General features: G+C 36.9%; 1 protein-coding gene across 1 annotated transcript in view; it reads right to left on the reverse strand.

The window, feature by feature from the left end:
• Positions 1–11094: 11094 nt before the first annotated feature.
• uggt1 (UDP-glucose glycoprotein glucosyltransferase 1) overlaps positions 11095–23033 on the reverse strand; it is a 30440-nt gene continuing 18501 nt past the window's right edge. Inside the window, exons 28-41 of the mRNA XM_079877080.1 lie at positions 21250–21329; positions 20868–21057; positions 19557–19715; positions 19381–19466; positions 19201–19285; positions 17835–17923; positions 17637–17741; positions 16023–16107; positions 15449–15631; positions 14886–15046; positions 13292–13406; positions 13060–13176; positions 12443–12608; positions 11095–11230 (exon numbers count right to left, since the gene is read on the reverse strand). Of these exons, the coding sequence (XP_079733206.1) occupies positions 11205–11230; positions 12443–12608; positions 13060–13176; positions 13292–13406; positions 14886–15046; positions 15449–15631; positions 16023–16107; positions 17637–17741; positions 17835–17923; positions 19201–19285; positions 19381–19466; positions 19557–19715; positions 20868–21057; positions 21250–21329 (1647 nt within the window). The 3' untranslated portion in view covers positions 11095–11204. The remainder of the gene's footprint in view (positions 11231–12442; positions 12609–13059; positions 13177–13291; positions 13407–14885; positions 15047–15448; positions 15632–16022; positions 16108–17636; positions 17742–17834; positions 17924–19200; positions 19286–19380; positions 19467–19556; positions 19716–20867; positions 21058–21249; positions 21330–23033) is intronic.

A 23033-nucleotide genomic window follows, 5' to 3' on the forward strand; every position in this document is an offset into this window, starting at 1 on the left:
AATACACGCTTGCCTTTGCACACAAAACATATGAAACCGGCTTCGGCTTCGCCCCGTCTTGTTATAATCAGCGCGTTCCTCAATCCGCAGCGGCAAGCAGAGAGCACGTCAGAATACAGAGGCCTGTGTGTGTGTGTGTGTGTGTGTGTGTTCATCTCAGCCTCATTGGTCTGTCACTGCTCGTCAGTGTCAGAATATTTTAAATGACCAATCAAATCAAAGTAGGCGGACTTTACGTTCACAGAATTTTAGCAGCGTGACTCGACGTTTCAGTTTACGGTCAAGTGCGAGATAAGATGTAAGAAAAAAAAAATCCCAAATGTAAATTCACAGATGATTTACAGAGAAATTTCCTGTGTTTTCGTTTCGGTCGGGATCCGTGTAAAGCAGAATGCATGAACTGCAAAGCTGGCACGTACAGTGTCAAATAAAGGAGCAAGCGACCTTATAGCCCACATAAATAAAGTATAGGCTACAAGAGAACATCAGGAGGATTGAAATTGTTTTTTTTTTACTGAAATAGTGTAGTAGATTTTTTATTTTAATAGTAGATTTTTAACCTTTTGGCCATGAAAATAAGTAGTGTCATGTAAAAGGTGTTAAAAGCTAAACTTTTTTTTTTTTTTTTTTAATAGTATTCTATTGTTGCGGGCCAAGCATTGAATGGAAAGGATGTATTACTTTATGTATTAAAGTACAATAACATAGTTGCAAGGTTGTGAATGCATTTGTCAAGTATTTTTTGATGCATTCACCCCCAACCACACCCCTACCCCTAACCACGCCTCCCCAAACCATGCCCCCACCCATTAACCACACCTCCCCAAACCACGCCCCCACCCATTAACCATGCCTCCCCAAACCATGCCCCCGTCCTGTTTTCTGAAAACTAAAATATGGTCACCCTAATTTAATGTCAAACAACAATCACGATATTATTGTAGACGATATATATATCGCACACCCCTATGCGAGATATGAAGTCATGATTATGAGAAACTAACTTACAATTGGGAGATCACAATAACCTTTTTATTTTGTTACTCTGATGCTGAACAGGTTTCTATACATGCCAGTGTGGGAATGATGGACTGAAATCTGTGTAGCTGCTTTGCTTTCACTGTTTTTGTCTATGTGTGAGTATCGGTAACCGCACTGATTGGTTGGCGCTTGTGGACATCTCTTAGCATGATGAAGAGTGAGGCGTTACAGCTAGGGAACACTTCTCTAATCACATTTTCATTTTGTTTTACCTAATGGATATTTCTTGCTCCCGCTTTTTTTTTTTGGGCCGGCATTACAATGATTTAAGCGTTTCCTCTTGCCTTCAAAGTGTCTGCTTAGCATTTGCTTTCATGACTGGCTTTATTTATCTCCCTGTTTTCAAAAGTAATTTCAAGTCTTAATGAAATGCATTGGGTTGTCTAAATCCCTTTTTAAAGGGGAGTGATGGATGGATTGATGGGCACTTGAAAGAGTGTGGCCATACGGAGGGGTGTCAATAACTCTATTAGCCTGATCACGTTGCACTGGCCAACGCTTGCTCGCATATCGTAATAAATCCTTCTCTAATGCATAAAAGCTACCTTAAAGTGCCAATGATTCTCTAAAAGGCATTGCAAAAGGCGTCTCCACCTTGACAAGAGCCATGACGAAATATCCATATGCTCATTTCCATTTCAAAACGATTCCTTGCGCTGGCAAGGACAGAGTGTTAGTCCTCTTAACGGGTATTTTAGATTTATGTTTTGTGCAAAAACACTGGTATTATTATTGTCATCATTGCTACATAAATCATAAGAGAACCAGCACTGAACTAAAGGCGTTTTGTGCACTAAATCCTATAAAAAAGGCCTTTTAATCCATCAAGCTTGTGAAGTTATTAGCGGTACAACCTGTGATGGAAGGAAGTGAGAGATTTCAGAGGGAGGAATAAACCGTCGGCTTCACAGAACAGATGGAAGGGTCCCGTCTTCACAGCCTCCCACATCTTTCAGCTTCACCTCTACTTTCTGATTCCTGTGCTCCTCCTAATGATTTCAGAAGATTTTCTCAAAGCTGTGATGGACATTAAAGCAGGAAGTGTGTCCGTGGAGGTGGCGGACCCCCCTCGGATAGCCACTAGATTGATGTCTGGTTGATCTAAGGGACGGCTGAGGTATTCTGCCATGGCTTGTCCTCTGTGAGAAGGGGGAACAGCGTTAGATTTACCTGAATTCATCCTGGTAAATGATACTGAGACATTTTAGTGCCTGATGTTACAGATATATACATAATGCTTTGTACTACATAAAAAAGTCATTGTGATGCTATAAGCCTTAGTTGTGCAAAGGCAGCAACTGTTCTCCGTAAACTTCCACTTACCAATAACCAAAGTCAACGTGACTCTTGGACATATTTATGACTGAAACACACACAGTCTCATGCCTGGAATGACTCTCACAGACAGATATAAACCCAGGCTGAGAAAAACCTGTGAAATAAGCCATTAGTGCTGATTTTCCATCTTTATATGAGTCGTGTGCTTTCATTTAGCATCTAAGGGTAGGCAAGAAATGCATGTTTCATGCCCTCTTACACTTCCTCCTCTGTCTGCCACCGCATCACCCGTCTGATTCCATTTTCCCTTTCATGTCTTGCCAATTTCACTTTTTCCCTCCACACACCTGTTAACCTGCATCTCTTCAGCAGACGGAAGCTATTTGTGGCGTTATAAGGACAAAAGCATGATTCTGAGATAAGTTAAGAGGAAACAAATGATATCTCAATTGTGGTAATATCCTAATTAAGGATAAATGGAGAAATTTGCTTTAAAAAATCCTGCTTCTACAATACAACTCTTCCAAAGTTCTAGTTCTTCTAGTTTTAGTTCTTAATGTCTCAAACTGTGCTCAGATATTCTCCTACACTGTAAAAAAAAAATTCCTGTTAAAAAAATGGGCTGCCTGAAAACCCCCCGAAAATAAACTTCTCGTAAAAATACAGTAATTTGTCGTTAATAAAATAGTTTATAACTGTAATTTTACATAAAATCTTGTTTTTAATGTTTAATGAAGGATCATATTTTTATTCAGTATACTCAAATATTTTAAAATCTTAAAACAAATATATATATATACACTTATTGAGAGTCTGTTGTACAAACCAGTCTGTTCTTGCCTACTTAAAATAATCCACATAATGCTTTGAGTCCCACTAAGTTATACAAGTCTTATAGATCAATAACTTTTTTTACTGATTTTGTCTCGCCTAAGAAATGTAAGGAGAAAAACTATGAAATACTTAAATATTAATGACAACTCCATTAACTCTCCTGAAAATCAAATTTTCATCTGGGTTGAAATGAGAGCTAAACTCAACATCCAAAACATTAACACTCTTAACATCCTTTCCTCAGCCTAATTCAGTTCATTTTTATTTCCCAACATTGCATTGACCAGAAGCACCTTTCCATGAGCAAGTATTAAAGATACTGATAATACGATTTTCATTGCAGACATGATTAATTCATCTAAACCTCCTGTTTAACCCTCTCTGAGCTGTGCTGAAGAAATAAAAGATATTTCAATTCAACTCTCCTCAGAGTTGGGATGTCGTCCAACATACGAAAAAAAAAAAATCCATATTTCATTTGAGTACTTAAAATGCTGTTGTGCCGACAAGGCTGGATGGAGTCATTAGGCTGAGGCCCCTGGTTCCTTCGTTCTGGAGAGAGAGCAGGACAGCTAGTACACACACCAGGCAGGACACAGGGGATCAAGGGCAGGGAAAGCGTGCAAACACAAGCTCAGGGCTGAGTTATCAGTATTGACTGTGCTTCAGGCAGGACGCCGGAGGATAGAGGGGGCTGTGTGTGTGTGCTAGACGTGTTCGAGCAAACCTCTTTATTCTTTCAACACCTGCTGAAGGTCAGTCAGATCCAGTGTTGCCAATCACCTGCTGGGTGTGAGGTTGCAAAACACATCCCACGCCACAGCCTCCTTACCCACTGTTAATTGACGGTTGTCACTTCTTAGAGGATGTCAATCAATGCTAATCAGATTTTCTCTCTAATTTTAATCTGGTTTTTACGGCGGATGCATTTACAATGTCCTTTTGTGTACCTTCGTAACATTGACAAAAGGAATCACGCTGAGGAACCCCGCCATGCTTTCGATTTTTCAGAATACTGTGAACACACAAGCTAAATAAAAAAAAAACACACTCATTTGATGAAAGTAACGTACTTGTTCTCTGGGGACTGAATTTTATACTTGTATAGAATATCACTCTACCTATACACATTCACTCTGTCATATTATGATTCTCTTTACATGTTTGATTACATCTGATCTAAAAATATTAATATAGTGGCCCTGAACGTAATTTACACTCTTAAAGGGATAGTTCACCCAAAAATGAAAATTCTGTCAATCACTCACCCTCCAAACCCATAACACTTTAGTTCATCTTTGAAGATATTTTTAATGAAACCTGAGAGATTTGTCCATGTCCTTGTCGCTACAAAAAGTGCATATTATAAGAAATCCATATGAATTGAGCGGTTTAATCCAAGTCTTTTGAAGAAACATGATCACTTTATATGATAAACATTATGATAATGTCATGTAAACATTAAATAAACATTTAATCAAATATGATTAAATTTAGGCTTTTATTCCATGCACATACACAGAGAGTAAACCATTACAGAATTTTCATTTTGGGGTGAACTAACCCTTTAAGGCACAGTTCAAATGTATGAGTTTCGTTTGCATTATATTAATAAATCATTGAATCAAACTGCAAACAAATGATGCAAGATTATGCTCAGAACAAACTTCACTTTTCTGAGCTATTTTTTTTTATCTATCTTTTTTTTTTTTTTTTTTAGCATTTTCCTTGAAAATTGTATCTTTCTTTAAAATAAATGTCATTTGTTTTGACATTTTGTTGTCGAATGCAATGACATGCAAACATTAAATGTGTTGTGAATACTTTTTGGAGCCACTATATGCCCATTAACTGAGAAGTCATATAATAATCTAGTCAATCTGAGCAAGGATGAAATAGGGTGCCATTACCTTAGTCGGCGGAACCGGGTCTGTGTATTTTCTCGCTGTTACCTCAGTGAAACATCACATGCAGTCTCTGAATAAGAAAATACATAATTTAAGGTCATTTATGATTCATAACAAAATTGACTTGCTTTGCAGGGAAATGTGAACATGGTAAATGGCAAATATGTTGTGCAAACATGCAATCATCTCTTTAACAATATAGGCCTGGTTTATCCATGAGGAAGATCTAGATTTCTGGAAGGGTTCACAGACCTGGTTAATCAGCAGTGAGATCCTGAAGTCATCAGTCAACATGCTGTGTTCCAACTTCTGACGGCAAATGCTTCATGATGATCATAATGAGACCTCTGGCACCAAACCCTATTAGTAATCAAAAACTCAGACTGCACGGCCTGTCTAATCAACTGTGAGCACATACATTTACTGGCTGACATACGCATCACTAAATAAATGTGTAAACCAAGGAAACAAAGTTTGACTGGTTAGCATGACCCCGTTGGCTTCTAAATGTGGTTATAAAAAGCATCTTTCTAACCTGATTGACATTCAAAATTAGCCATGTATTGTCATCATAAAAACTTTTACAAGCAATGCACGAATTGTTAATATTTTAGTATAGCTGTGAATGTTAACGGGCACCTTTATAGATTATGTATAGGCTTTCTTGGCGTGAACACACTTTCACTGACCTCAGGCTAATGATCCAAACATAAAGCAGAGTCTGTGCTGTGTTTAACAGTAGCCAAAGGCTAATTCAGACTGCTACAATGAACACCAACTTGTTAGGTTTTTTCGGATCATTGTGTTTGTTATGGCAGTGTGTAAGTGACTAAACAAAATCCAACAACTTAGGAGGTTTGAAATGTTAGCGTTTATGGTGCGTGTGTGAACTAGCCAATCACAAACCAACAAGAAAAACATAGACATCCTTCACCTTGTCTTAAGATGTCAATGTACACTGAATGATTTAAAAACGTAGTTGTACACCTAAAAACCATTTTCTTAAAAGAAAAGTACACTAAAAATGACAAATTTGTTCCCTCCGCCATCATCTTTGTATCTGAGAGTCACTTTGAACAATTAACTATTAAAAACTAACATGTTCTTCATGTTCACATGGTAATGGTCTGTTTGCTGTCAGTGGCTCGTAGAGTAAGAGCGCCACCCAATGGCTCACCACACTACTGCAGCATGAACATGGCTGCATGCTAAACAAGCAAAACGAATCTGAGAATGCTGTTTGCTCATCCATTGCCATCAGTAGGTTTTAACTTTTGAGACAGTTATATATGGATATTTTAAAATGAAGGAATAAAACACCTTCTTTAAGGGTCTTTTAGTTTACTACTGAGAAAATTGACCAGCACAAAAGGTCTATAGAAAAGACAATAGGACACACAGAGCCAAACTGTGAAGTGTGAATGACAGAAAGGTTGTGGAGGAGGGTGTACCGTCACCTGCTGACCCAACCTGCTAGAAGATGAAGGCTAGAAACAGAGGTCAAGGCACCAGTATGGATGAGAGACTTAACAGGCAGGCAGGGTCAGAACAGTCATGGCATGAAATGCGATCAGATGACACATTTTGCTCCTCAAGATTTACCACAATGGGCAGTTATCAGCTCAGAATTTCTCTTTATATCAACATAACAACTCACCCACTGGCTGTGTCCGAAACCTGAAAAATGGTGCCTTCTCGTGCAATACAGGTAGAAAGATGTCAAGGCATATGTAAATGCAACATTTGCACATCCTTTCTAGTGAACAGTTTTGTAATTATTGACTAAAGCTATTTAATTTAACATAACATCTATCGTGTGTGTGTGTGTGTGTGTGTGTAGGCTATACATAAATACACACACATACAATTTAAGTATTTATATATATAAACAAACTTTTTTTTTCAAACAGTGAAAGTTTTTTAAATATATAATATGTGTGTATGTATGCATGTATGCATGCATGTAGGCATACGTTTTTCAACTAATACATTTTAATTTCAGCTTTACTCTAAAACTATTGTTAGTTTTGGTTAACAATAACTAAACATGCTGGTTTTGACTTCCTTATGACAGATCAAATCTGAGCAATCGCATAAAACCTGCCAAATCAGATTGTCTCTTGCAATTTTGACAAATCTCTTCCCATGTGTGCGTGCTACATGAGCTCAGACTACTTGGCTGTTGAACATTTATCAATAAACTCTGTGAATTCACTGCAGCAAACGAGATAAAGCCCAGTCCCAGCTGGCAAAAAGGCTACTAAAACTGTTCTCCTGCTGGGCTGGGGAAGACATGGGCAAGACATGGGCACGACATTGGCACAGGCGGCACACGGACGGACAGCCTCTTGGCCCAGACCGACAGCCGTTAGCGAGATCAAAAGGCATCGGGATGCCTGTATACCCAGACAAGGGACGTGGCTTAACAGATGTGGGTGTTGGTCATTACTACCAGTGATCCGTTTTAATGTGCCCGCTGAGTAAGGGACGGCTGACCAGTGCCATCTGGATAGAGACGCGGAGACACGCTCTCCCTCCCTCTGTTTCAGCTCTGGAGCCACAGAGTCACTGTCTCTCCCCCAGCAACAGGAGGGATGCCCAATTTCTGTCCGTCTCGCTCGCTCTCGTCCAATATGACGCCGCTACCACACGTCTCTCTCTCTCTCGTGAGGCTTCAACGGACCATGAGGAACGAGACAGCAGTGAGTGCGAGACTAACCGACGGAGTAAAGGTCACAAAAGAAGGGAAGACAGGAAAGATAAAACCATGGGGAGAGAGAGAGAGAGAGAGAGAGAGAGAGAGAGAGAGAGAGAGAGAGAGAGAGAGAGAGAGAGAGAGAGAGAGAGACGGGGAGTGGGGTAAGGACGGACAGCACAAACTCATCTAGATGCAAATTCATCCTCCTAAAAAGAGGTCTGAAGAAAAAAAAAAAAAAAAAAAAAGCGGCCAAAGCAGAGGACGAGCAGTCTGCGCCTAATGTACAGAAATAAATGGCATGCGCGTTGCCATGGTAACTATGAACTGACAGAGAGAAAGAGTGGATCCAGGCTAAAACTATCATCTACATGTAAATGATCCTCTTTCTGGCTCCACTGCTCTGCTCTCAATTGATATTGACAGACTTTTTGTTTTTTCTTCCTCTGTAAATAGAAAGTGTATATCTTTATGCTCCCAGTCAGGAGATTTCACCACTGAAATTACTGAAAACTTCTCACACACTTTCTAAACGGAACTCGTTATTGAATATTATTGAGTAACATTATAAATGTTTCTACTGTCACTTCTGATTTAATGTGTCCTTGCTGAATAAAACGGTTAAATTATTATTTTTTAAAATCATTTTATTGAACAAGTAGTGTAATATCATGATATGATGTTAACATGCTGTACACGATTCTTCAATTGCATTTCAAAACAATATCATGGTGCATGTCCAAAAACCATGCTATTACTGAGTCCAAATAATAGGAATACCATGGGACTTTGTTGTTTGTGTCAAAACTGAAAATCGAACCATCGGTTCATTCACAATCCATTAAACAACTGATCCGAGTCAAGGACACTTTTGTAGTGCAATAATGAGGGTTTGAGGGGTTTGATTGACTTCATCACTAAGAGAAAATGAGCTTGAATTTGTCTACATAACTGCATTGTTAAATATCAATTGTGAGCATATATTATAATCTCAAAACTGAAAAGAACATTAGAAAATGCATTGGGCAAAAAAATATATATCTATATTGGTCATGGACAGATGTGTCCTGCAGATGTGAGACAATGTCCAAATAACAAGAAATTGCATTACAAATATGAGAAAGCCACAACATTGAAATCTAAACTTTTCATGTGCATAAAAAAAAAGGCATGGCATATTTGACTGCCAACTTTTTTTTTATTGTCAACTGAATGAACAATAAGATATTGAGAAGACACAGATAGGAATCGAAAACCTAAGAAAAGCAAAGGCTAAAAAAAAATGGTTGGTTTTGCTTGTGCTTAAAATCTATATACCTTTTTTATGATAAACTAGGGGATGTTTAGTTATTTACTCACCTTCAAATTGTTCTAAACCTGCATGAAGTTCTTTCATCTGTTGAACGTAACAGAAGATATTTTGAAGAATGCTGATAATCAAACAGTTGATGAGCCTCATTGACTTCCATAGTATAGAAAAAAAAAGAAATACTATAGTCAATGGAGAACAGAAACCGTTTGGTAACTTACACTCAAAATATTTTGTGTTCAGCAGAAGAAAGACCTTTATACAGGTTTAGAACAACTTGAGGAGTAAATGATGATAGAATTTTCACTTTGGGGTGAACTATCCCTTTAATCGCCAGAGTCAGAGCATCTAAAAACAAGGTAATAATCATAAATCTTTCTCTCTATATTATGGTCATAGTTTTACTGCTGGATTGTGCTGCCATCACTTGGCCAAATAATGCATTGCAATGAGTGGATTTTATTTAGCTTTCTAAAAGTGTTCAAAATAAGTGGGGAAGAAACAAATCTTTAAATAATAATACTAATTGAATTAATAAATATTATAGAATTTTTAAGACATAACTGAAATATAAGCACCAGACTGTAAAAAAAAAAAAAAAAATGCTTCCATTTGGTACAGTACATTGTTTTATTACAAAACATTGTCATCCCACAATTAATCTTACAGTAATTCCAAAGTATCATAGTTTAGACTGAATCAGTCATGTTTCCCCATATTGACTGTACTCAGTAAAAGAACAGTAGATAAACCACAAGACACTGAAATGTACCTCTCAAACAGAACGAAGCACAAGGCACTGTACAAGCCCAGCTTTTCACTATAAAATTCAGACTCTGGGATCTATTGGTGATTTCCAGGTAATAACCAGAGATGAAAAAGTCTGCACACATCTATATTACCTAAATGCAAAAAAAAAAAAAAATCCCAGCCCATGGATTATGATCAAATGTATGAAGCTAGTGGTCATTCTCAAACCAACAAGAGCATTACCACAGAAATGGACGTGGCCCCCCAAAAAGGGTAACCTCATCAAAGAGTTATTGAAATCCAGTGATACTTTAAAAAAAACTAACACAAATGAAATGTCAGCAACAACCTGCAATTACCTGCTAGCAGCATCTCAGGAGCAAGTTGATGTTTCTTTACCCCCTCGTAATCTTCTAAAAACATCAATTTAATCCTGTAGGGCCAAAAGGACCATTGGCTGACTTTCATTAACTGAATGCCATTATCAATCATTTTAACATGGAGTAAACATGAACCAACATTAGGCTGAGACAACACTACATGTTGAGCTTTTCAATGCACACAGAGATGTTTCAGTTAATTAACATTTCCTTATGCGGAACAGAAAAAAAAAAAAAAAAAAATCTTTAGCTGTGACTAAATCAACCGAATAGCTTGTTCCTGAGTTAAAAGGTCTTTTGATTTGCCTTTTTGAAGAGTGATGCGATTTTAACATTATGGAAACACCAGAATCCCAAAAACAGACCAGAGCTGGCTTGTTAACCAAAAGATGAATCTGGATTTTTACATGGAGTCTCTAACTGAACTGTGATGCGTCATCTGTGCATTGAAGTCTAAATATTATCAAATCACTTTGTTGCGGTGTCATTTCGACACCATGGGTGGCTTTTAAATAAACAGTCTGCATTTTATGTTTCATGATTTAATAATCATTTTCATGAGATAAAGTCAGTGTCTGATATTACAGCTAAAAGGGACGTTTATCAAATCTGTTTCAATATTAAAATTGAGCACATGCAGTTTCTTGTTCAATTAAGTTATTCCCTATGGTACTTACTTCAACCAATCAGAGACTGTGCTAGTCTGTTCAAGTGGAAATGATATTGTTTATGGCAAATGCAAGTGTATCAGACACAGAGGGGGTTGTAGGGGGTTAAACATCAAAAGTGCCTGGAGAGAGGAGATGTCCTCTGCCTGTGTCGTTTACCCAGAACCCCAAAACCTCCACAAACATTCAGGTACGAAAGAGGGAATTTTGCATTAATTCTGTTCAAGTCAAGTTTAGCACGAATGTCAACCCATTCCTGGAGGATAGGCTTGGTTTAAAAAGGGTGAAAAAAAGACAACTCTTTGAACAGAGTCCCCTCTTCTTCGGTCGCAGAGCATTAGCTCAAAGCTCTATGTGTGTGTCACCACCTGACAGAGAGGAAGAGTGAGGAAGAGCAGAAAGAGGATCAAATTATGCAAATAAATCCACAATTAGGCTACATTTACATTTCTAAAGAGAAAACTAGAGATATGTTAGGTAAAATATTAATATTTCTACACTACCATTCAAAAGTTTGGGGTCAGTGAGATTTTTTTTTTTTAAAATAAATTAAAACTTTTATTCAGCAAGATCACATTAAATTGATCAAAAGTGACAGTAAAGAAGTTTTTGTTTGAAAAATATGTGTGTCAAATAAATGCTGTATTTTGAACTTTGTACTCGAATACTGAGAATTTATATTTATATATATATATATATATATATATATATATATATATATAGTTTAAGTTTCCACAAAATATTAAACAGCACAATTGCTTTCAACACCAAATCAGCATATTAGAATGATTTTTTTTTAAGAATCATGTGAAACTTAAGACTGGACTAATGATGCTGAAAATTCAGCTTTGCCATCACAGAAATAAATACATAAATCAAATATTTTAAAATAGAAAACAGTTATTTAAAATAGTAATATTTCACAATATTACTTGTTTACTGTATTTTTATAGATAATAAATGCAACTTTAGTGAGCAAAACTTCTTTCAAACACAATAAAAATCTCAGACTCAAAACTTTTGAGCAGCAGCGTATAATAATGTCATAATTTTGATGTATGTTGAATAGATACTCAATTCATTGTAAGGAAAAACTGAATCGAATTGAATTACTGAATTGTTGAATTATTAAGTCATTTTAATTACCAAAAAGTTAATTACTACATGATTTCCCCCCATCAAAATAAAGCAACGTTATTTATTTGAAATTAATAAACACAATGTGGACCCTGTATCTCTCAAGATAATAATAATAAAAATAAAAAAAATACAAAGCAATGTATTTATGTGTTTTTAATATTTACATTCTATATATTTTATTTTGTTTATTGTAAAAACACATTTATATTACATTGTGTATCACATCTATACACCACATTAAATTGTGTATGTGTATAGACACAATTAAAGCTTGTACTGTATAATTATTTTCCTCTCATGAAGTGGACGAACAACATTTATAAGAATTGAAATTCCTATTTTGTACCCTAATCGTGGAAAGTGCCATTCAAAAGATTAAAACATCTCAGTGACAATCACTCCCACAAGACACAAAAAGGAAAAGGCCAGATTGGTCTCACCTGGGTGTTTTCTGTCTGTTTGCTGATTGCTGTCTGTGGTGCCTTTCTCTTTCTCCCCCAGGAAGTTGTTGTAGATTCTCTTTAACTCCTGGTCATAGCCGCTCCACTCGGCTACTATACGCACAGCAGCCTGCAGCTTTGGCTCTTTTGTCTGTGGGTTGTTGCACTAAGACAGACAAATGCAAAGTGTCAATTAATGTCAACAAACATGAGAACCCTGAAAACATGAGTTCTAGAGTTCTAGGCAGAAATTTACAATCATTGGGTCACTAAGCATGCATACACACGAATCTGAGTGAAATCTGCGTATGAAAGTTTTTACAAACAAATCATGATTAATCAATAACTTTCTTTCTAAAATGTATTCTAAATATGTAAGAACAACTAAAACCACTCATCCGTAAAAATCACATACACTTGGTGGCCTTTTAAACATAGATATAGGTTTTAAATACATATATACTCCGAATACTCTGAATTCATCAACATTAGAACGAGGTAACGGACAAATTCATAGGAGTACGCACGTGTTGTGTTCAAATGTGCGTATAAATATGAATAGTGTACGCAATTATTAGTGAATGAGACCCATTGTGTGCAGAAAGCAATGGACCTACCAAATCTATAGTCTTGGCTTTCTTTTTAGATGCTTCATCACACCAGGTCTCACACCAAAGCCACTCCTGAGGAAGTGACTTGATTGGCACCTGGTGGATCATGTTGTTGGGCAGATCCTGAAAGAGGAAAAAAACAATCAATGAAAGGCACACATGATTGCACTGCACACTGATAAAGCCTTTTCTATGTGGGAAGTGATATAGGAGAACAATTTAAGAAAGAACGTCCCACCTGGTCCAGATTGGACAGGCTGTTGGGGTCTTGACTCAGACCCTGGTACTGGCCTCTCAGTCTGTCTCCAGCTGCGATCTTCCTGAACTTTTTCAGATCGACCACATATAGAGCACTGAGGAGCACAAAAAAACAAATCAAGTCACATTTATTTATATAGCACAATACAGATTGCTTCAAAGCAGCGTCAAAGTAATAAACAGGGAACAATAAAACGTTAGTTCAGCCTAAAATGAAAAGTAAGTCATCATATGAAGACCTCCGATGCAAAAGCCTCTAAAAGCCACCTCTGTCAAAAATGAGATAATAATATTGAGTGAATGCTCTCCGCACATAGTATACGTTCATCAAATACCTTCACTTCAAACTCACTAAATCCCAGCCTCAGCCCATTCATAAATGTCGGTACTTGGGTAGAAACCTATACATAGGAGCCTGATAAAAATGTTAATATTAAACAAAAACTTTAGACGGACTTAGAGGCTTTTGCATCTGAAGTCTTCATATACTCACCCTGGCTTTGCTCTAATACCGTATGCCCTTCTTTCTTTTTCGGACCACAAAAGGAGAATAAAAAAATATATTAAAAAAACTCATGCATCCATATAATGGCAGTGAATAGTGACCAGCATCAAGCTTTTAAAAAAAAGATGTAAAAGTATCACAGACTGATCCCATGTGACATATATTCCAAGTGTTCTAGGGGTATATGATAGGGTTTGGTGAAAAAACAAACTGAAATTTAATGTATTATTTAATGAAAATCCTGATCCTGGTCGTTGGTCTTCTGTGAACGACTGTGTTTATGAGACACTATTAGCGCCACAGACTGACTCGCTCAAAAGAAGCAGATAAGAAAAAGTTGTGAAAAACCAAGATTAAAATTTTACATGAAATACCTTTTATATCTACTTTCTTCTCTGAGGTGAAAATATCTGTTGTGTTCATATCAACAAGAAGTGATGGAGCTCACATCTATCAACTGTCATTCTGACTGTCATCAGATAACTGGAGTTCCGTTCCAGAGATATTCAACTCAGTGATGAAAATGCACAGATACTTGTTTGGGATTTCTAGTATTTCATGTCATGTTTTTATTCATCTTGAATTCTCACAACTTATGTGTGAGTCAGTCAGAGTGAACTGTGGTGCTAATAGTGTCACACGAACGTGCAGTCGAGCACGGTAGACCAACTGCAAAGGTTAGGATTTTCGTTAAATAATACATTCAATTTCGATTTGTTTTTTTTACAAACCATAACATATAACCCCAAAACACTTGGAATATATGACACGTGTTGCATGGGACCATTTTGTGATATATGCAATATATGGACTTTATTTTTTCTCCTTTTGTGGTCCGAAAAAAACAGAAAAAAAAAAAACAGTTCACTTTTGGGTGACTATCCCTTTAATGTTACAAAATTCTTCAATTATGAAACCAATTCCATTTCAGCTGTAAAGCAGCTCTACAGAAGAAAATCACTGGAGGCACTGAACAGGACTCTACTGAGCCATTTTAAACTACCAAAATGAGTCAGTTTGATATGTATCATCATTTAAAATAAAGGTAGATGGAAAAAGCCCTTCTTACCTGATGTGATATTTACGTCCTGCCAAGTGACTGGCCCAGTATCCAGACTTCCAGAAACGGTATCCATCCATCTCTCTTCGGCTCTCACAGAAAGGTGTGTAACCGTACGGCGCCCCCTCCAGATCAAAGTCCCGCAGCTCCTTCAGGTCTGTGCGAACTATCTGTAGGACAAAACACAACAGCATTCATCAATCCTAGACTGGTCTTTTCATTCACAGACAAATCGACAGAAATGATGGGCGAATGGAATCAGGACATGATATGGTAAGACTTAAACCTGCATTTTCCACAAGAAACAAAATATTTAAATATTATATTATTTGTGTTGTAATTGTTTAGATTTAAACTCCAACTGTGTCTTTCTTTACCCAAAGGTGGCAGCAGTGCATCATCCATTGTGTAATGTGCATGGTCCTCTCTCCATTTTGCATTAAAAAAACACCCTGGATTACAACTGCTGTGGACTTCCAGTGCAAAAATAATCTCATAAGGCCAAATTGGTGCTTAGTGCTCACTAGAGATGGGAGGTCATGCCACACAACTGCATTGCTCTGTTTCTGTACCTGATCCGCATCTACAAAGAGGAACTTGTCCACAGCCAGGGGGAAGAGCACATCGAGGAACAGGATCTTATATCCCCAGATGATCCTTTGCTTTTCTGTCTGCTGGTGAAGCCAACGTGGCCATTTATACTGCACCAACTCGTACTGGAAACCATACTTCTCTGCCATATATGGAATAAACTCCTGCAAGAGACACACACAAGTATGCAATGTATATACTGTTCACAATTTTGAAAAGAAATTAATACTTATATTCAGCAAGGATGTATCAGATTGATCAAATGTGACAGTAAAGAAAGCCATTTAAATGTTCAAATAGATTTCTATTTTAGATAAATGTTCTTTTAACTTTTTATTCATCAAATAAATGTTTTTAAGCACCAACAATCAGCATATTAGAATTATTTCTGAAGGATCATGTGACACTGAAAACTGGATTAATGGCTACAGAAATGACAGAAATAAATTACATTTGATAAAATAATATCAAAATATATATTGTTTGTACTGTATTTGACAAATAAATGCAGACTTATAACCTATATGCCATCATACTAAATCTTGAATCCAGTACCTTAAAAGTTGGAGACAGGTAGTTTTTGAGGAACCAGAACTTGACGGGTGTCTTGGTGTGTTTGAGCACAGACAGCATCATTATCCTGCAGAGACAGAGAGAGGTCAAAGCTCAACACAGAGTGCCTGCAGTGACAAGCCGCAGAGGAGTTATGGGAGTGACCTTCTAAACTAAGCTGCATTACACAACCAATAACATTGCTGTTAATAAGAAACAGCAAGTCTAGAGATCAGCCTTTAAAAAGAGGCCTATTATATATATAAATATATAATATATATATATATATATATATATATATATAAGAAGGAAAATGTCACAAAAAGTCAAGATGTGACCCAAGCTAGGCGGTCACGTAAAGTTATTGCATTTTCTTAATATGTGAAATTAGAAGATGTATGCGATGCGTGTCATTTTTCAGTATCACATAAGGGTATACACAAGAGGATTTGTCTGTATTACATGTCAAAGCTATAGCAATAAGATACCATTGCATAAGAATGATATTAAAGTCATATATTTGTCATTGCACAAATGTCAAGATCCATTTGAGAACATGAACAGGGCTCTACGCTAGCATTTTTTTTTTGTCTATGCAAACAATGGCAGCCTTGATAGATCACTTTATAAACATTTGATAAAACTAAAATATATTGGTAATGCTGAGGTAGTTTAGGAATATTAAAATATATGAATCAACCTTTAATAACTATGACATTCATAACTATTTGAATATATTTTCACGAAAGATCTGTAAGCTATTAAATGTTTATAATGTTATTGATTAAAGTTATTTTACTGGATATGTCTGGATGCATTAAATAAATGAAGGGCAAAGGCTTTACTCATGAATATTAATAGCGCTGTGATTTTAGCCTATTCTGTAAGTTAGACATTCTTGTGACAAATTCACAAATCCTACATTAGCAAAGAAACAGTGAATTCTTCCATAGCCTGACAAACAATGGTTGCATGACCCAATTAATATTCAAGCAGAATACCTTAATTTCACATTGGGGTGTACATAAAAATAAAATAAAAAAACAATGTAAAAAATTTGTTTTTGCTTCACAAATAGCAAGATGTGCAAGAAAGGACTAAGAAGTCTATCCATATGGACACAACCAATTAAAAAAAGAGCAAATGGCATTAAAGATGTGAATGGCCCCATACACAGTAGCACACTTTTACAAAAAGAAGGGAGATTTTATTCTGATGACATTATAAATTCAGTATTAAAGGGACAGTTCACCCAAAAATTTAAATTCTGTCATCATTTACTCAACCTTGTAAAAGTTGTTCCAAACCTGTATGGAGCCTGAATAGTATGGAAAAAATACTGTGGAAGTCAATGGGGCCCATCAACTGTTTGGTTACTGACATTCATCAAAATATCTTCTTTTGTGTTCAGCAGAAGAAAGAAATTCATACAGGTTTGGAACAACTTGAGGGTGAGTTAATTATGACAAAATGTTCATTTTTGGGTGAACTATCCCTTTAAGTGTATGCAAGTCACTTGCATACTGTAGGTGTGACCAAATAATTTGTTCTCATTTACAGTACATTTCACGTGCAATGCTGGCACTGTAAAATCCTACTGAAAAGCAGCTGTTTTACCTGAGGAACCTCTCGTACAAGTGACCAGAGGCCACAGAGAAAATGTTGATGACATCGTCTTTCTCCTGTTTGGGTTCTTCTGGCTTTGAACCACCGGTAAATCCTCTGAAAGAGAGAAAGAAAGAACCATTGAATATACAAATATTGTAAGTGAGTGCTAAAGTAGAACTGAACAGGCAACAGAGCTGGTGTTTGTACCTGGTTAGAGACGTCCAGAATCCAGAGTCGTTCTCATGGGTACCATCACTAAGAAGCTCTTCATTCATCATATCAGGCTTTTTCTGCACCTGCGAACATGATATAGGGCAACAAAATCTATGCATTAAATCCCACTGCACTAATGCTGAACACATGTAATTGCAGCAATCTGTGAGCCACTTGCGGTTTCAGACAGTTTAATATGGTTATTCTGGTCAATAAATAAAAGCTACATTCAGAGAGTTTTGGTGGAGACATGGGTGACAGACAGGTTACTAGTTACTAGCTAGCTTGGAATTGCATAATAATGCATGGTTTAAATGCAATGCAATAACAAAATGATGTTAAGAAAATAATGTAGGAATGACTTCCTTGCTAACAAGAATTAATCAAAACTATGCAAACCACCCACTTAAAGTTGGTGACTCGCCTACACTTTTTGAAAAATGTATATATGTATATTCAACCCGAATGCATTAAATGATCATAAAGTGACAGTAAAGACATAATATATGATACTAATAAAAATGTTCCTTGAGCATCAAATCAGCATTTTAGGGGTTTTTTTCTCTGAAGGATCACATGAAGACTGGAGATATGGCTGCAAAAATTCAGCTTTGCCATCACATGAATAAATTACATTTTGAATGTATATTATAAAACTGTAACTGTAACCAACCCCAAATTATTGAATCTAGACGTTCAGCAAGAAACTTCAGAACTCCATTTGACGACATTCCAAATGCCCCACTAAAAATGGCTAAATTCTTTGTTATGAAACAAAGAATTTTATTCGAAAGCAAAATGCTGTTTTACAACCAGTAATATACAGTAATATAAATCAGGGACATTCAAATTATTTCTCAAAGTCACAGGCACTGGCAAGTGAAGTTAATTTTGACATGTAGTAAATATGACTGCCAACTTTTGATGAGAAACCAATAATCCAAACTCTGAGACAAGCACTGCTGCAGAAACAAACATTTCCAACGGCCCATGCTGTATACTTAAAGCCAAAACGTGTCAAAAATTCATATATATATATATATAAACACACACTCATCCCAGTCCACATTCTTAATCCACCCACAACCCCACAGGAAGCAGCAGACCTCACATTGGACACACGCCCACACACCTGCTGACATGTGACAGCTTGTCAGAAATTAGAGTATATAATGGAAAAGTGAAGACACTCTCTCGCTCTCCATCTCTACAGTCGAGCAGAAATGGAAGGAATATCTCACACGCTCTTGTCTACAGCCGCTCAAGAACATTCATCTCCGCTAATACCCTCAAACTAGAAAGATAGAGACCTTTTACGTGACCTCACCCCGACACCTTATTCAGACACCCATTTACTTACTTTCACTTTAATGATCTTGCTCTTGAAGTTGTTGAGGACGACGATTAAATCATCAGCTTCGGCTGGAGAGTCTGTACCATCGTGACTGCGAGGAGCATTAAAATAATGAACAGACAAATCAAGTGAAGATACAGAAGGACATTAAGACAGACAGATGTCTAACACGCCATAATAGGGTACCTGTAGATTTTGTAGATCTCGTCCGACCTGCCTTTCCGCAGTCTGAGCATCCAGGCTCCTGGGTTTGCTTTCAGCTGGAAATAACCCTGTTACATATGATCACAGAAAGGGACAGTGACGTCTGAGACCATTTTTAAGGCATTTATTCCCCAAATGAGTCTGTGACGTCCACTCACCAGGTTGGCCATGACGATGGTGTCGACTATGACAGGTTCGGAGGCTGTACCCAGAGTGAACTGCAGCCCACGAGGTGGCTGACCCGTCGTTACGTCAAAACAATGACCCTCCAGTAATAAATATTCCAACTCATACTCAGCAGCCACAACACTGTCAACCTGCACAGAAGAGGATATGATGTCATTATTAATGAACACAATAATGAATATTTGCCTATGGTTTAATAAATTGTGTAATATATACATATAAATAAAATGTATTTGGTAGTGTACAAGAAAACGATATTGGGTGTTTGTTATAATACAATATCTGTGCTTTGAAGAAAACTAATCATTCAAAGTAGTGACGGCCTGATATACATACACACACATATACATATACACACACACATATACATATACACACATATATATATATATATATATATCATCAAACCAAAAATTATTCAGACACCAGATATAATTTATTTATTTATTTTTTTACTAGTGGGTGCAGGCCACTATAGTTCATTTATGTAAGTGAGGATAGCAAAATAAAGTAAACTGTGACATATTATACTAAAAAATTATTCATACAGTGGACTACCAGTAAAATTTATAAAAAATTTGGGACCAAAAATTATTCAGACACTTTGACCTGACCATGTTTTGTGTGTACACACACACACACACACACACACACACACACACACACACACCACCCACCACCCACCACCCACCACCCATAAGTCATCCCATGTGTTTAAGAGAACAAAATCATCACACACAAAATATTTGTAATAACAAATGCTGCAGTCGGGATTTTTTGGTACATCATAAATGACTTGTTGACTTGTGCCTCAGAGCATGCAGATGAAACGCAATAAACTCTGTCATGCGATCTTGCATTCGAATGCCTGGAGTTTGGGAATGCAGTCATGTGAGACACTTCTGGGACGTCATTATACCAAATCATTCTAATGACAGACCTTGGCTCAGACATTTTAGAATGTTTAAACCAATATTTGCGATGCTATACAATAAAATTGGTCCACTGGTTAGTCCAGTTATCCAATCACATCCTCTACTGAGCCAAGTCACGTTAGTTTTTTGTTGCGCATTGAGGAATTTATTCAGTAAATGTGTTTCCAACATAGTTTATGAGCAGGTCTTCTTATTGGATAAAAAAATGATCCGCCTCAATTAAAAGCATGCTTTTTTTTATGCACATTTTGGTGTTTCCATCTAGCATTTTTTTTATACAATATAGCAAGATGCCCATAAAAATAGATGGATGGATCAATGGATAATGAGAATGATGAGGATTCTTACCTCTTCAAGGTAGATGTTATCCAGATCATAGCGTGTGTGGACCGACTCAACCATCCAGCTCTCGGGAGTGTTCAGATTGAGAGTAAACAATGGCGACTGAGGCATATCCAAGAACTTAGCAATTGGACCAGGAGCAAAGCTGCTATCTGTTAAAAACGAAATCTCCGACTCCAAGACAAATCGATAGAAACTGATGGAAAAAACAAATCATGGTGCTGTTTTATCATAAACATAATATTATACAAAACCCCAAAGGCTACACAAAAATGTTATTATATCTTGTCGTATCACATGTCACTGAGCCTGTAAATTAAATTCAAGTACGGTGAAATGTGAAGGTGATTCTATGTGTTGTCACAGAGGCAGTTTTTTCCCCTCTAACCTTTTCAGTGGGAGGTCAGAGAGCTTGGACTGGCAGTTCATGAACACTCGCAGGTTGACGTTGACCAGCTGCTTCAATACCTGAGTGAGCAAACAGGAAGTGACACGAGTCAAGGTACAAACAACCTAATGAACCCGCTCTCACCGACAGCTGGTCTCAGATGCAGAGCCAATGCAGACTGACTGCTGATTGACTGTACCTGTGAAATGTCACAGAGGGAGACCACGTCCTGTGATGACTAATGCAGGTATATACACAATATGTAGGACAAGCAGGACATGATCCTGGATCATCATCCTTTGGTCAACATTCCTGTCAAATAATAATAGCTCTAACATAACCAAGGGGTCAAAATTGGGCTGGATAGCATTGTTCAACCATCTGGTTATACAAGTAGCTACATGTTGTCTAACTCATGTTAAAGGGATAATTCACCCAAAAATGAAAATTCTGTCAATTACTCTTGAAGGGGGTGGATTGGAATCCACTGCTGCTTCAATGTATATGTAATGAGTGATTATAATCAAGGTATTAATCAATATTTTTCCTTCTAAATATCAAATGAGTTGAATGACTTCTCTGGAGATTTTACTTTGTTATAGAAGTTGCCAGTGTGATTACTGAAATGTTCTTTTCATGTATTCTTTAATGTCTGTATTTGATATCTGAATGCAGTAACAGCGCTTGCTTATTTATCCTGGCTTCCAGAAATGAAATAGGGACTTGTTTTGTGTTTGAGAAAGGTCTTCAACGTGTTAAAACATATAGGGGTCATTGAAGCCAATAGTTTAAGGGACCATTTCTTTGTTAAAGTCTTACTTTCCAGTTAGACTAAAGTGTAGCTCTCCTTGAGAGAAAGAACGCATTATCTTGATGTTTTGAGAATACTCTCCTGTTTATAGTTAAAGCTTGGCCAAATCCAACCTTGGAAAAGCTGTGTGTCGGTGTGTGTGTTAGTCTTCTTGGTTACAGGTTAAGGAACCACTGGCATTACTGGAGATTGACTGAGTTGTTGTTTCGGGACATGCTGGCACCCAGCAACCTAAGGTCACGACATGCCTAACTTCAGGGTCTGAGTGTCAGCTGCATAATCTATGGAGATCTGCTTCAGTCTATCTGTATATGTGTGAAAAATTACTATGTTTATCTATTTCTTAGCCAATCGGAAACAGCAACCTGAATCAAGGACGTAGCTTAGACCTTGGTGAAGGGTTATTAACTGCTGTGATCTTAACTGTAAGCGGGGCGGCCTTCGAACTCCTGTGTGAGTCTTGAAGCTGACTTCTGCTGATGAAACTGCAAACTATCTTCAGTAAATCTTTTCTTTAATTTATTATAATTCTGACACCGGGTCTTCATTCATCATATCTGGTTCTGGGTCTTTGACTGTAAAACCCCTTACACTCTCTCCTGTTTTTTCCAAAGCCATAAGACACGAAACACAAAAAATTTATAAAAAAAATAAAAATAATTAATACATTTTTTTTAATATTAATAAAATCTGAGAGATTTCTGTCCCTCCATTTAAAGTCTATTCACCCAAAACTCTGACGCTTCAAAACGTTCATGAAAAGGTCGCTAAAAAAATCCATATGAATCAATCCATATTAGAGTGTTCTATGTATGTTCTCAGATCAATGTTTATATTTAAATAAACGCTTAAATAAAAAATAAAAAAACACTTCAGAAGACTAGGATTAAAGCGCTCGATTCACATGGGTTTCTTTTCTGATCTCTTTATGAATGTTTTAAACCGAGTTTTGGGTGAATAGACTTTCCATAGA

This window comes from Squalius cephalus, assembly GCF_949319135.1.
Source record: "Squalius cephalus genome assembly, chromosome: 7".
Taxonomy (NCBI): Eukaryota; Metazoa; Chordata; class Actinopteri; order Cypriniformes; family Leuciscidae; genus Squalius; species Squalius cephalus.